Here is a 16,983-nt window from a genome sequence, read left to right on the forward strand (position 1 = left end):
TCATCAGGCACCTTTTGTCTCTCTTCTTGAATTGGTTTATGCTATGACAGGCTTTGACATGTGCAGGCTATCTGTTCCATTCCTTAATTGCTGTACAATAAAAGATGTTTGAAGCCTGGCCAATGACTGTGGGTACTACAAAGTTGTGTTCTCTCCCCCTAGTGCTATGATTGCTTTGGTTCCCAACCTTGACAAAATTAGCAGCAAGATATTCTGGTCACTGTGAGCAATTTTATGAAGTTGATAGCTTCAGTTGTTTTACTCTGTCTTCAGCATTCATCATATCCAGTTGTTGTAATTCATCTTGGCTTACACGCTCTCTTGGACCCAGGTCCGGGATGAATCTTACCATTTTGTTCTGGATGATTTGTAGTCTATCTCTCATTTGTTTTGTCAAGACATTATGTTAGAGCTAGACATAGGGTCGTGCGAGCCTCAGTAGGTAGACACTGCTTGTCTGTAGAGGAACTTCAGTCTGGCATTCGCTTTCTTTACTACACTGTTCCCTATCAGCTCTGACATGCATGGGTCAAAGGAGGTTCCCAGATATTTCACTGAGGAAACGGAAGTGATGGGTTCCCCATTACTCCGAACATTAAAATTATTTACCCTTCTCAGTTTATGTTTCGTGTCAAAGACTATGGCTTCCGTTTTCCCAAGGTGTAACGATAGTTTGTCTACTAACCATTTGCTGCAGGACTCCATTTCCAGCGTTATTGCATTAGCTATATCTTGTGGGTCTTTACCTGACACTAACAGAGCATTGTCATCTGCATACAGTAGATGGGAATGTCATTTACATAACATAGGAATAATAAGGGACCCAGAATACTACTTAGGGGAACTCCACATGCTATCGGAAGGGGTTTTCATTCTGTTTTGTTGATTTTGATAGTTTGCTTCCTGTTACTAAGGTATGCCTTAAACCGGTCTACGGAACCTATGCCGATAGCTTGAAGTTTCTTACATAATATATTGTGACTGGCAGTATCTAAAACACAGTATCTAAAATAATCGTACATTATATATAAAGTATATTAAAAGTGTATTCACCGTCGAGTTTTTTCAATCTATACAGGGGAAATTGTGGATGATTCCAAATGTTGATCTCCCAGCTTTTCCATGCATGTGTTTATAAGAACCAAATTTACGTTATACAGTTGGAATTTCTAACTTTGGCTATGTTCCAGTAGTCACTTGGTCCTTTTTCCAATGAGGCATACATCAAAAATGGTCCTTTTTCCAATGAGGCATACATCAAAAATGGTCCTTTTTCCAATGAGGCATACATCAAAAATGTATTTCATATGCTCAATGATATTCCTCATTCTTGTCTTTCACTCAGGTCGCACTCCACTTCATTACTGCAGAGTGCAGTCTGTGTCTATGTAGGCAAGTGGTACACTGTCTGCTCTTAGCATCCTCTCCCTTTTAGCTTATCTATCCCTTACATCCAGTTCTTATTTCTTCTTTACATATGCCACTTCTTTTATTAAGTGATTTTTGATGCTCATCATTTGTCACTTTCATTCCTCGAGTACAAGTATTCTAGCACCAACAGCATTTTTAGTATCACACGGGGTTCCAGTGTACCCAGAGGAGCGAGACCTCGAGCTCTGAGTCTTCAGGTGTACGTGTGTATGTCAGTGTGAAAATGTTGAAGACATCTTTCACACACTTATGTCTTGCGTGATGACCGTCGTCCACTTGACAAGTCTCATATTGACGCCCTCTCTTATCTTGACGGTATCACATGCTACTGTCTTCACTAGCAGCCTTGTGTGTGTGTGTGTGTGTGTGTGTGTGTGTGTGTGTGTGTACTCACCTAATTGTACTCACCTAATTGTGGTTGCATGGGTCGATACTCAGCTCCTGACCCCGTCTCTTCACTGAGTGCTACTAGGTCCTCTCTCTCCCTGCTCCATGAGCTTTATAATACCTCATCTTAAAGCTATGTATGGTCCCTGCCTGTACTCACCTAATTGTGGTTGCAGGGGTCGAGACTCAGCTCCTGTGTGTGTGTGTGTGTGTGTGTGTGTGTGTGTGTGTGTGTGTGTGTGTGTGTGTGTGTGTGTGTGTGTGTGTGTGTGTGTGTGTGTGTGTGTGTGTGTGTGTATGTATGTGTGTATGTGTGTGTTTAAGTACATTTACCGAGCTAAGTTTGCAGAGATCTAGATCAGCTAGTATTTACTGGTTCTTGTCATCTTGGTCACATCATACATACTCTTGAAATGGTATATGGAGTTTTCCTCCACCTTATCTCGTGTAATCCATTTGATTACCACCATTAGACTAAAGCATTTTTAACGGCTGTTGAACACCTTTGATTTTAGTTTGTACCTCTACTTTCTCACCCTAGTGCCTCGCATTTTAAAAAAAAACTCTTTGCCTTCTCTGCAAATCCTTTGACAATCTTGTATGTCGTTAACATGTATTCCAGGGTTAATAAGTTCAATTCCTGGAGCCTTGCTTCATACTTCAAATATCACTTGCGGAACCAATCTGGTGGCAAACCTCTGCAGCCCAGTAGCCCTGCTGCAGTGTTCCTTCTGTCTTATGTTCTAATGTTTTCTCAGATATGGTCTCTGTACTTATTCTGCAATGTATAAAAAAAGTGATATAGTGCATAGTGTCGTCATGGATTTTTTTTTTTCGGTATCTAAAGGAATTTAAGCGGTTCGAAAGCCTTGATGCTCTCCCGATGTTTTGAGGTGTATGCTTGAACGTCTTACTGCACGTTCGTTGTAATGATCATCCAAACACCTTTCTCCTTGAACGCTCTTTGTAGATGCTTCCCTCTGTGGTAGCACCTTCTTTTTGCAATCAATGGACGTGAATTCGGTCCGTGGACATGGGCATGTTTCCGTATGCTTGCTGCCTTTGTACATCTTGAAGTAAATAGGTATCTGGATGATGGCCGACTATGTTCTTTGATGATCCTCCCAAGAAAGACCACCAGAGGGCTCCAAAGAGAATAAGTCACGCTCATATTTTTGGGTTATCTTGGGTTACCAGTCCTCCGAGTTTATAATTTTATTAAAATCCTCTTTAACTGGTCTTCCTCTACATTTTCTACTCCTTTAGCTGTCCAAGTTTTATTGTAACGTCTCTATACTGTCCTCTTCTTATTATTCTTAATAGTTTTACGTCATCAACAAAAACCATACATATATGATCACTGACAGATCATATACGTATATTACGGAAATTATTATATTGGTATGACCCAGAAGGGTCATACAACTTTGAGAATAGAAGGTAATCAAGTTTAAGCGATAAGCGGTAATCAAGTTTGGGCGATTTTAGTTCACTAGATCAAAAACTCTTCACCAGCATCAAGGCACACGCAAAATCGAGGAAAACACATCAGCACTAAAAGTTTAAAGCCACCCATAATGGACATTTCACAGAATACAAAACAATGTGCACCTACTCACCCTAAGGCCAAGAATTTGTTCAGGTGTGAATATGTAAATATTGCAGAAAAAAAACATTGGACGTCTGACGTTTTCTTATGACGGTTTCTGACTCCTTATACTACCTTTAGGAATTCTTATTGTTATCTTCTACTAAGTTGTTGTGATGCTCCTTTTTTAACAGTACGGTTGACAATGTTTTAGCATCCGCATAGCACGATATCACACCAATTAAGATTGTGCTTCACTGTTATCTTATCGAAAATTTCTCTGAACGATGACAGCCTGTGATGCATTGCTTGTCCTGCAGGCATAATGGAGGTGGGGAATAAGAGGTCGTTGGGGTGAGACACCCCTCACTATCCTAGTTACCTATCTAGTCTCTTATCAGCTCCCGCAACCACTTCACAAAATGACCCCACCACTTCTCTTTCATACCATGACACCATCTCATTTTTATTTGAGTCATGTCTCTGTGATCACAGTTTACCATTTCTCCTTGCAACAACAACGAATAATGATTTTCTTCGCACTGCTCCGAGATGGTGGATTATTTGTCAGGAAACCAGGAGCTTTTGGCCATATGGGAAAGCACTTCCGCTGGCTTACCGGTCCATGTGATGCGATGTATAGTGCTCCGAGTGTTCGGTGACTTATTGGGGATTCATTGCGGACTTCACTCAAGAACTACACTACGCACACTAGCAATCAAATGTTTAAAAAAGATCTGAACCCGATGTGTCTTAGACAGCATTGAGATGTGTGAAGACCTCACCTATTGTCCAAAATCACATTTTAGAAACGAAACCACACGGACGTTGCCAATACAGTACCTGTGTCCATCTCCATGAAATAAGATTGTCTCAATATCGTGAAAGTGGGTTTGTTCTTTCCCGATATTGTGAAATTCTCATTACTGGAATGACTTAGTTTGACATCCATACATATTTGAGGGGTAAATAAATGTAGGTAGAATAGTGTTTAAAGAGTATAAGAAGACGGCTTACTGTCTTATCTATTGAAACCCCCGTTGATGACAGAGGAGTCAGGATGAGAAGTGCCGCCGCTGGAGACGATAGATAAGTCAGATACCTCACGATAACACCAGATAACGTACCTTTGTCCTCACCCGCTGAAGATACTCTAATAGATTATTTTTAAGGAATTATGATACTGTGAAATCTCGTCAATATAAAGGATGAAATACGGGTTGGGCTTCGATATTTTAAGTAGACGTGTAGGCTTGTGAAGTAGCGCTATTTTCTTACTATAATGTGATGGTGTCTCTTTAGGCCGCCGTGGCTAATGGTTCTTATTTAATAAATATGAAAGATTATCCTTTCTATGACGTTTCTCAGTCTGCTTACCAAATAATATGTGTTATCTAAGAGATATGACACGTGGCCCCTATATCTGTTGAAAGATTAATATTTCCATAGTATCTTGTAAATCAGTATTATCCTCACAGCTTTCCAATGTTCTAGGGCAGAGTAAACCATATGCACAGTGAAGAATCCTTCAGGCAGTATTAAGAACTCAAATGTGTGTGTGTGTGTGTGTGTATATATATATATATATATATATATATATATATATATATATATATATATATATATATATATATATATATATATATATATATATATATATTCTTCTCTCAACAAACCGGCCGTATCCCACCGAGGCAGGGTGGCCCTAAAAGAAAGAAAATCCCCGAAAAGAAAATACTTTCATCATCATTCAACACTACATAATCACTGTTTTTGCAGAGGCACCCAGATGCGACAGTTTAGAAGCATATATAAAGATGTATAACATATCTCTCCAAACTGCCAATATCCCAAACCCCTCCTTTAAAATGCGGGCATTGTACTTCCCACTTCCAGGACTCAAGTCCGGCTATATAAAAATAACTGGTTTCCCTGAATCCCTTCACTAAATATTATCCTGCTCACACTCCAACAGCTCGTAAAGTCCCAAAAACCATTCGTCTCCATTCACTCCTATCTAACACGTTCACGCACGCTTGCTGGAAGTCCATCTTACAAAGAATTTTGGTTTGTGACGTCGATTTGTGACACGTTCTCTCAAGCTGTGCGATCCTTCACCTGCCATTAACGAGATAGTCATGGTTTCGGATTGTAATGAAATTAAAGGGGAAGCGCTAAGCACATAGACATCATGTAGTGATGGAAAACAGAAAATAATCAGGTTAGAGCCAACGCTTCCAAGTTCTATTTGCGTAGTAATAAGGCAAAGATGAAAATCAGTTGGGTATGTTGAAAGTAGATTAAGATTTTGGAGGCTTGAATTCACCATGTCAGCTTATATACCTGGGTAGTGGACTAATAATAGACAGCAACTACCCAGAGAGGTACACTTGTGTAACATTTGGATACCTCTGCTGTAGAAATGTTTCGCCAGCCAGTGGCTTCATCAGTCCAATACTGAGTAGAACCGTGGAAGATGAGAAGGAGTTTGAGGTAATCAGTCCCTCACCCTGGAGATATGTTCAGCCCATAAATCTTGACAGAAGTACAACATATGTGCGGAGAACGGGCATATATATTGCAGACAGGTGAGGTGAAGCAATTGTAGGCCGCGTGAACAAAATCCACACTGGAAGTAGGTCATGCTTATAGGCTAGGCAAGCGTTAAAAAATTCACTGTATCAGAGCCCAATATGTTGCTTTGTCTGACAGGTATCATGATTACCTCACACTCCTCATCTTCCACCGTTGTTTGTATTGAACTGATGAAGCCACTGGCTAGCGAAACGTTTACACAATAAATATACTCATATGTAACACAAATGTCTCATTCATCAACTCGACGGTTTCTAAACATTTATATAATATTGTCTGTTGGACACAGCAACATCGTGGGATCTTGATACAGGACATTCTTCAACGCTTCCCCAACCTATAGGCATGACCTACTGCCTTTAGTGGATTTTGTCCACCGGTGACGCAGCCTCCAACTGCTTCACCTTACCTGTCTGTAATATAAAAGCTGTACTTTTATTAAGACTGCTGGACTGAACACATCATCTCCAGGGTGAGTGACTGATTACATTAAATTCCTCATCTTCCACCGTTCTTTCCTGTATTGGACAAAGGAAGACACTGGCTGGCGAAACGTTTTCACTGTAAAGATACCCAAATGTTGTAAAACAAACAAACTTGACGTTTATAAAGTGAATATAGTACATTATACAGTTAAGAGTAATTACCATATACATATAAACAACTTTATAGAACGCCCCTTATTATGCAAGGCATTTCGGGCAGCCTTAAAACTAAATTATGATAACAAATGTATGAGAATAAGATATTTTATATTATATTATTATATTGGAGGTATTCAGTAATCCAATGAAAAAACTAATTAGTGATACATTAAGGATGAAGCTAGGTATCTGAGTTGAAGGAATGATGAAACAAGAATAAAGACAATATCAGATGAAAGATAAAGTTTTAGGGTTTCGGGAATTGTTCAGCATGATAAATTGTCAGGATAAGATAAGATAAGATAAGATTTCGTTCGGATTTTTAACCCCGGGGGGTTAGCCACCCAGGATAACCCAAGAAAGTCAGGGCGTCATCGAGGACTAACTTATTTCCATTGGGGTCCTTAATCTTGTCCCCCAGGATGCGACCCACACCAGTCGACTAACACCCAGGTACCTATTTGCTGCTAGGTGAACAGGACAATAGGTGTAAGGAAACGTGTCGAAATGTTTCCACCCGCCGGGAATCGAACCCGGGCCCTCCGTGTGTTAAGCGGGAGCTTTAGCCACCAGACCACCGGATCACATTAAGGTAAGTAGGTTTCTTTATCAATAGCTTAGAAGCGCCTGGCAAAGCAAAGTCTGGAATCTTCGTGTTTTAGGTTCTTTCATGTACACTGAGTTTTTACGAAGATCGAGTCGGACACGGGGAATATCAGAGTTTTTTTGTGTTTAGTAATATGTCTTATGAGTTTTGCTGCAACTATCAAGAAAGAGTTTCAGGGCAGGATTAAAATTAGAATTGGTTGTCCTGTATATGTAGTATGCACGGTATTATGAGTGAATTTTATGTATATTAAGCAGGTTTAGGCTTTTGAAGAGTGGGGGTGTTGTCTAGCAGTAGAGTGGGTGATCATTCGCTTGTTGTCTTATTATTTTCTTAAGGTGATTTGCTGTAGTGGATCCCCAGGCACAAATAGCGTAGGTGAAGTAGGGGTAGATTAGAGAGTAGTATAATGTAAGTAGTGCTGTTTGAGGTACTTAGTAATGTATCTTGGGGAGGATGCCAACTGATTTGGATATTTTTTTGTGTTGAATGTGGGTGTTGAATTTCAAGTTGCTGTCAAGGAACAGACCCAAGAATTTTTCTTCGTTTTGATTATCAATGGGAGAATCGTTAATCATAACGTTTAGGTGGACATTTGCATCTCTGTTCCCAAACATTATGTACAAGGTCTTGTCAGTGTTAAGCGCGTCTCATTCATCAAATGATTTTTTAAATCATTTATATAAAGCTACTATCCTATCATGAGTGTGAAAGGAAAGCCTGTTAAACGTTGTGCAAATTGGCAAGATTTTTTTTTTAATGTCTCAAGAACACGTAAGGTGACAGGTAAATCTCTCAAACATCTAACGAGATTTAGTATACATATATCTTAAATTTCTTGTGTTCGTTTTAAATGTCTCTTAATCTTGTAATATTTAATTTCAAATTTAGAAGTGGTCTGAAACTAGGATTCAGGGGCACCGATCTTAACCATTAACAAACGTCTGGCATTTGCTTCTTGTCTCCAGCAGATTATTCTTCACTCAATGCAGAAGTACCGTACACGGGTGTGGGTGCAGGAAGTCGAAGCTGGAGCTTGTTGGGGTGACCTACCACACCTGGTGGATCAGACACACGCCCACCACGCCTCCTTCCCCGAGACCACCTTCATCACCGTCACTGCCTACCAGAACCAACAGGTGGGTCTTTCATTGATTCTTTTAACTGTAACTAACGTAAGTATCTTGTCCTAGTCTTGTCACCGTTTACTTGTTACTCCTACAATGTTAAAGGCTCTTTTACTTGTACTAATGTATTATATAATGTTAACTTGCCTAACTGTACTAATGCTTCCTCTAATGGGGAATCGTTCTTTGTTGAAAATCTAATGTAACATTATAAATATATATATATATATATATATATATATATATATATATATATATATATATATATATATATATATATATATATATATATATATATATATATATATATATATATATATATATATATATATATATATATATATATATATATATATATATATATATATATTATATATATAATATATATACAATAAAAGTATTAGTCAGAGGGCTGAAGAGGGGTTGTTGAGATGGTTTGGTGATTTAGAGAGAATGGATCAAAGTAGAATGACATGGAGAACGTTTAAATCTGTGGGAGAAGGAAGGCGGGGTAGGGGTCGTCCTCGAAAAGGTTGGAAGGAAGTGATAAGTTTTGTGGGCGAGGGACTTGGACTTCCAGCAGGCGTGCATGAGCGTGTTCGATAGGAGTGAATGGAGACGAATGGTATTTGGGACCTGACGATCTGTTTTGGGACCTGACCAGCTGTTGGAGTGTGAGCAGGGTAATATTTAGTGAAGGGATTCAGGGAAACCGGTTATTTATACATAGCCGGACTTGAGTCCTGGAAATGGGAAGTACAATGCCTGCACTCTAAAAGAGGGGTTCGGGATATTAGCAGTTTGGAAGGATATGTTGTGTATCTTTATACGTATATGCTTCTAAACTGTTGTATTCTGAGCACCTCTGCAAAAACAGTGATTATGTGTGAGTGAGGTGAAAATGTTGAATGATGAAAGTATTTTCTTTTTGGGGATTTTCTTTCTTTTTGGGTCACCCTGCCTCGGTGGGAGACGGCCGACTTGTTGAAAAAAAAAATATATATGCATACACACACACACACACACACACACACACACACACATATATATATATATATATATATATATATATATATATATATATATATATATATATATATATATATACGGGTGGATATCGAGAGATGTTTATATATATATATATATATATATATATATATATATATATATACATATATGTATATATATATATATATATATATATATATATATATATATATATATATATATATATATATATATATATATACATATAATGTATATATATATATATATACATATAATGTATATATATATATATATATATATATATATATATATATATATATATATATATATATATATATATATATATATATATATATATATATATATATATATATATATATTCCAAGAACTTTCGCGACTTCTCACGAAAGTGCTTGGAATTTTACCATCCTTACACAGTGATTGTTTTGCATATTCTGATATCACCTGTTTACTGTGATCTTATTGCACTGTGAAAGAATAATGAAATTCCAAGCGCTTTCGTGACTACTCACATTATCAAGGAACAATAAAAGTAATGTATGTATGTATGTATAATGTTCGCCAAGACCGTAGTCCTGGCACGGGTCTCAATCTTGCGATGACCCGTCTCTGGCTCCCGACTGAGAAAGGTTTCTACAATGATGCGACGTATGCTGCTCAAGCACTCTTCTGGTCAGTTCATCTGGTGCATCTCATAAGCGACAACACCATATGTACTCCTAACTGTGGACACTAGCGAGGAGGAGGATATGTCGTTATCACGGGCAACAGCTTGTCTGGTTCGTTGACTCCATGGTACACTAGTGTGGCCGCAGTCATCTCTGGGTCCTCTTCGGGAGGGGATATCAGTGCTAATTGCCTGCGGAGTGTCTCAGTAACTTTGCGCTCTAGAAGATAGTGTGTCAGGGGGCGCTGAACAACGTGCTGGCAGTACTGGCACATCTCCTCAGCCTTGTCTATCATCATCTTGGCTGTGGTAAAGCCCAAACGAAGCCGATGGATGGCGGTACACTGCGCTCTGGACCAGCTTCTATCATATGGAGGGGGTTCTCCCTGCTCGGTACCACTGTTGAGATGGGGTATCACCTAAGACCTCCCCCATAAGTTTCATGGCTCTGGCAGCCACCAGTTTGATCTGTCGTAGGCTGATGGGGACAGAAATCCCAACATGTGGAGAGTCTGTGGCTGCCTTGGCTGCATTATCTGCCGCCTCATTTCCCCGGATGCCAGCATGGCTGGGGATCCAGTTCAATGTCGATCTGTTACCCTGAACTTCTAAGGCTGTCATTACGCTCAGGATCGATGTGATGAGGTGAACATTGTCCTGAGGTTGAGGATGGGAGAGGGCATTGATTGCAGAGGTGGAATCAACATTTATGACAGGTCGGAGTCGATGTCGTAGGGCATGTGACAATGCCTGCTGAATCGCCACCAGCTCAGCTTGAAGGATCGTGCAGTGGTCAGGGAGTCGCCAGCCTTGTGTGTGACCATTGTGGTACACTCCAGCTGCTGCTCTCTTCCTGTCAGGGTCGACAGAACCATCTGTGAAATACACTGCACATGTGCCTCCCTCTGCCAGTGCCATGCTTGTCTCAGCATGATTGCTGAGGGTGTCTTGACTGCAGAGACGCTTAGAGATGGGTAGTTGCATGATGCAAACATCGGCTGGATCTGGGCGCCAGGGAGGTGGTGGATGATACCCAGCAACAGGAAAGTCACAAATCTTCTCAAGGAGTAGTTGTATAGGCAGCAGCTTCCGCCCAGTAGCACAAAACGAACGAATCCAGGAGTAGTCCGTGAAGAGAGTTGGATCTTGTGTCATGGTGGTCAATATCCGTCTCCTTAGTGGGGTACCTTCCTGCCGTGGCTACTTTGCAGGCGTTTATGTATCTTACTCTGTCAGCCAGGGAAGGAAGCCGGGCCTCAGATCTGAGACATACTGTGCTGGTCCAGATGGGGGCCCCAAGCATAGTTCTTATCACCTGGTTTTGTATGACCTCCACCCTTTTCCTGCTTTGCTGGAAGAGATGAGCTAACGCCGGTGCACCGTAGTCAATGAGCGAGCGTATAGCTTGCATATAGTACAAGCGAAGTACATCTTTGCTCGCCCCTGCACGGTGCCTCGTCATGGCTCTCATGGCGTTGAGTCTGAGTAGGGGCACGGGATCTGACATACTCGGCCTGTTTCTGAAAGGTCAGCTTTTTATCAATGTAGATTCCCAAGTATAGGTAGGAGCCTGTCCACTCAAGTTCTATATCCTGGATACGTAATCTATTCACAGGATCTGGTCCCTTAAACATCATTGCAAGAGATTTCTCGGCCGAGATCTTGAGGCCTAGTTCCTTGCAAGACTGTGTAATTAGGTCCAAAGCTTTCTTGGCTCACAAGTTCCTGCATAAGGACGTTAAACAGGGTAGGACTGAGCACACCTACTTGCGGTGTGCCGTTTTCCAAGGTTTTAAAGGAAGAGTAGTGTCCCTGAAAGCTGACACAGGCCTGCCTGTCCCTAAGGTAGGACTCTATCCAGGCCAGGAGGCGTCCTTTGATTCCCTTCCGAGCTAGTATTGCTAGAATTGCTGTGGGGCTGGCTAGCTCAAATGCCTTCTCAAGGTCAAGGTAGACGATGATACTAGGTTTTTTGTTAATATCAGCGATCTGGCTTAGTAGAGTGGTTATGCACTCTACTGTACCCACTCCTTTGGTGAAGGCAAATATGTGATGATGACGGGGTCCAAGTTTCCATAGGAGGCGGTTTAACACCATCCTCTCAGCAGTCTTGGCTAAACAGCTGGCCAGCGATATGGGTCTCATACTGCCTGGGTCCTGGGGCTTTGGAACTGGTACAATGGTAGCTTTCTTCCAAGCTGCTGGGAGTGTCCACGCCCTCCACGACTTGTTTATGACGTCTAGTATAGCCTCCCATCCACTCTGCCCAGCCCGTGCAATCATGGAATACATAACACCATCGATGCCCTGGGCAGTGTCACATGTGTTCTTAATGGCACGTCGGAGTTCGAAGTCCGTGAGGTCTTCATCAGTCACATCTTCTGACTCACATGCAGCTTGTATCGTTAACTGGCGTTGTGGCAGAAGGCTAAATGCCTCAAATGATGTAGTGGAAGTTTTAGCAGTAAAGGTCGAGAACCAAAACCTAGTCATTGTGGTAGTCTACAAGCCTCCGGATGCAACATCCCAGCAATTCCAGGAACAGCTGTTAAAAATTGACCACTGTCTGGAAAATCTTCCAGCTCCTGCACCCAACATCTTGCTCCTGGGGGATTTCAACTTAAGGCACCTAAAATGGAGGAATATAGCAAATAATATTGTTGCAGTAATAACACCAGGAGGCAGCTCTGATGAAAACTCACACTCACACGAGCTTTTAAATCTCTGCACAAAATTCAATTTAAACCAGCAAATAATAAGACCATACAATAAGTGTCAGGGGCCCGAGACTGTTCAACTGCCTCCCAGCACACATAAGGGGGATTACCAACAGACCCCTGGCAGTCTTCAAGCTGGCACTGGACAAGCACCTAAAGTCAGTTCCTGATCAGCCGGGCTGTGGCTCGTACGTTGGTTTGCGTGCAGCCAGCAGCAACAGCCTGGTTGATCAGGCTCTGATCCACCAGGAGGCCTGGTTACAGACCGGGCCGCGGGGGCGTTGACCCCCGGAACTCTCTCCAGGTAAACTCCAGGTAAACTAGACTGGAGAATACACTAGACCTCATCTTCACTAACAATGATGATCTGATAAGAAATGTCACCATATCAAAAACAATATACTCAGATCACAACATAATTGAGGTTCAGACATGTATGCGTGGAGCCCCAGACCGACATAATGAGACTAGTCACGAGGGAGCATTCACCAAATTCAACTTCAATAACAAAAACATAAAGTGGGACCAAGTAAACCAAGTCCTAACCGATATTAGCTGGGAAGATATACTAAGCAACACAGACCCCAACGTATGCCTAGAACAGATTAACTTGGTGGCACTCGATGTATGCACAAGGCTTATTCCTCTAAGAAAAAGGAGGAGTAGATGTAAAATAGAAAGAGACAGGCGCTCCCTTTACAGGCGACGGAAAAGAATAACAGAGCGGTTAAAAGAGGTCAATATATCTGAAATGCGTAGGGAGACACTGGTCAGAGAAATAGCAAGCATCGAACTCAAGCTAAAGGAATCTTATAGGAGTCAGGAATCGCGGGAAGAACTAAAAGCCATAAATGAAATCGAAAGAAATCCAAAGTATTTCTTCTCCTATGCCAAATCAAAGTCGAGAACAACATCCAGTATTGGGCCCCCTACTTAAACAAGATAGGTCCTACACAGATGACAGCAAGGAAATGAGTGATCTACTCAAGTCCCAATATGACTCAGTTTTTAGCAAGCCGCTAACCAGACTGAGAGTCGAAGATCAAAACGAATTTTTTATGAGAGAGCCACAAAATTTGGTTAACACAAGCCTATCCGATGTTATCCTGACGCCAAATGACTTCGAACAGGCGATAAATGACATGCCCATGCACTCTGCCCCAGGGCCAGACTCATGGAACTCCGTGTTCATCAAGAACTGCAAGAAGCCCCTATCACGAGCCTTTTCCATCCTATGGAGAGGGAGCATGGACACGGGGGTCGTCCCACAGTTACTAAAAACAACAGACATAGCCCCACTCCACAAAGGGGGCAGTAAAGCAACAGCAAAGAACTACAGACCGATAGCACTAACATCCCATATCATAAAAATCTTTGAAAGGGTCCTAAGAAGCAAGATCACCACCCATCTAGAAACCCATCAGTTACACAACCCAGGGCAACATGGGTTTAGAACAGGTCGCTCCTGTCTGTCTCAACTATTGGATCACTACGACAAGGTCCTAAATGCACTAGAAGATAAAAAGAATGCAGATGTAATATATACAGACTTTGCAAAAGCCTTCGACAAGTGTGACCATGACGTAATAGCGCACAAAATGCGTGCTAAAGGGATAACAGGAAAAGTCGGTCGATGGATCTATAATTTCCTCACTAACAGAACACAGAGAGTAGTCGTCAACAGAGTAAAGTCCGAGGCAGCTACGGTGAAAAGCTCTGTTCCACAAGGCACAGTACTCGCTCCCATCTTGTTCTTCATCCTCATATCCGACATAGACAAGGATGTCAGCCACAGCACCGTGTCTTCCTTTGCAGATGACACCCGAATCTGCATGACAGTGTCTTCCATTGCAGACACTGCAAGGCTCCAGGCGGACATCAACCGAATCTTTCAGTGGGCTGCAGAAAACAATATGAAGTTCAACTATGAGAAATTTCAATTACTCAGATATGGTAAACACGAGGAAATTAAATCTTCATCAGAGTACAAAACAAATTCTGGCCACAAAATAGAGCGAAACACCAACGTCAAAGACCTGGGAGTGATCATGTCGGAGGATCTCACCTTCAAGGACCATAACATTGTATCAATCGCATCTGCTAGAAAAATGACAGGATGGATAATGAGAACCTTCAAAACTAGGGAGGCCAAGCCCATGATGACACTCTTCAGGTCACTTGTTCTATCTAGGCTGGAATATTGCTGCACACTAACAGCACCTTTCAAGGCAGGTGAAATTGCTGACCTAGAAAATGTACAGAAAACCTTCACGGTGCGCATAACGGAGATAAAACACCTCAATTACTGGGAGCGCTTGAGGTTCCTGAACCTGTATTCCCTGGAATGCAGGCGGGAGAGATACATGATTATATACACCTGGAAAATCCTAGAGGGACTAGTACCGAACTTGCACACGAAAATCACTCACTACGAAAGCAAAAGACTTGGCAGACGATGCAACATCCCCCAATGAAAAGCAGGGGTGTCACTAGCACGTTAAGAGACCATACAATAAGTGTCAGGGGCCCGAGACTGTTCAACTGCCTCCCAGCATACATAAGGGGGATTACCAACAGACCCCTGGCAGTCTTCAAGCTGGCACTGGACAAGGACCTAAAGTCGGTTCCTGACCAGCCGGGCTGTGGCTCGTACGTTGGTTTGCGTGCAGCCAGCAGCAACAGCCTGGTTGATCAGGCTCTGATCCACCAGGAGGCCTGGTCACAGACCGGGCCGCGGGGGCGTTGACCCCCGGAACTCTCTCCAGGTAAACTCCAGGTAAACTCCAGGAGCTGAGTGGAGGCTTCCCTGGAAGTGAAAAGCTCCACTAGTTTCTCAGCTTCCTGGGATGGGTTCGGGTGTGCTGGTGGCCTCGGCTTGATCTTGCCAGTTGCTATGTTGAGCTTGCCCCATATCTCAGATAAGGTGGTGTGATGCCCGAATGTTGAGCACCACTCCAGCCATTTCTCAGTTTTTACTCTGAGAGAGACTCTGCGGGCATGCTTGCACACGAAAATCACTCACTACGAAAGCAAAAGACTTGGCAGACGATGCACCATCCCCCCAATGAAAAGCAGGGGTGTCACTAGCACGTTAAGAGACCATACAATAAGTGTCAGGGGCCCGAGACTGTTCAACTGCCTCCCAGCACACATAAGGGGGATTACCAACAGACCCCTGGCAGTCTTCAAGCTGGCACTGGACAAGCACCTAAAGTCAGTTCCTGATCAGCCGGGCTGTGGCTCGTACGTTGGTTTGCGTGCAGTCAGCAGCAACAGCCTGGTTGATCAGGCGCTGATCCACCAGGAGGCCTGGTCACAGACCGGGCCGCGGGGGCGTTGACCCCCGAAACTCTCTCCAGGTAAACTCCAGGTAATGGCTCTCAGAGTATTCCTGTTCTCTGCCGTAGGGTGACGCCTGTATAGCTTCCTAAAAGAGTTGATGCGATGGTTCTGCTCCTGCACCTCGTCGTTGTAAAACCACCAGTCTCTTTTGTGAGTGCATCCTGCAGACTTCTTTGGAATTGCGCACTCTGCTGTCTGGATGAGAACAGTGATTAGCTCCTGTTCAGCCGTATCACAGTCTTCAGATAGAGTGTATGTGGACCACCAGTCATGAAGATAATCCTGGAACACCTTCCAATTGGCCCTCTTTACGTCCCATCTAGGAGGCAGCACAACTGTGGGAGGCCTGTTGATGTTAAAGGTTGTGATCACTGCAAAGTGGTCACTGACAAGGTGAGGATGAGTTTCCCATGTGGCTCCTGCTGCGAGTTGTCTTGTCCCGAAGGTAAGGTCGAGGCAGCCACCCAACAGGTGTGTGGGGTCTCCATTGTTTAGCAACTTTACCTCTGGAATATCGTGTAGGAGCATTGCTATGTGTCTGCCAGCAGCATTGGTTGCTGAGTGAGAGTGCAGCATTGGGTGATGTGCGTTGAAATCTCCACCCACAATAATACACTCAGTGCGTGCTAGCGCGAGGAACTCTGCAATGTCGAGGGTGTGTCTTGGGTTCTTTTAGATGTTATAGATGGTAATGGGCACCCCAGGTATGTGTGCAAGGATGGCCTGTACCTCGACATCCTCCCCACAGTCCACAGGGTTGGCTATAACCTCGTGAGGTATTGTATCGGATACAAATACAGCTGTGCCTCTGCAGTGAATGCCCGCGTCCATGTGCCGAAAATACCCAGC

The 16,983-nt window shown here is 42.6% G+C and overlaps 1 protein-coding gene across 5 annotated transcripts in view; it reads left to right on the forward strand.

Moving 5' to 3' along the window:
- LOC128688285 (T-box transcription factor TBX20) overlaps window positions 1–16,983 on the forward strand; it is a 108,012-nt gene that overhangs the window by 64,146 nt on the left and 26,883 nt on the right. For 4 of the 5 annotated variants that reach the window (XM_070086567.1, XM_070086570.1, XM_070086569.1 and 1 more), the window contains exon 7: window positions 8,221–8,391. In XM_070086567.1, the coding sequence (XP_069942668.1) occupies window positions 8,221–8,391 (171 nt within the window). The remainder of the gene's footprint in view (window positions 1–8,220; window positions 8,392–16,983) is intronic. The other variant, XM_070086568.1, reaches the window with a different exon arrangement.

Source organism: Cherax quadricarinatus, chromosome 19, assembly GCF_038502225.1.
Source record: "Cherax quadricarinatus isolate ZL_2023a chromosome 19, ASM3850222v1, whole genome shotgun sequence".
NCBI classification, from domain to species: Eukaryota; Metazoa; Arthropoda; class Malacostraca; order Decapoda; family Parastacidae; genus Cherax; species Cherax quadricarinatus.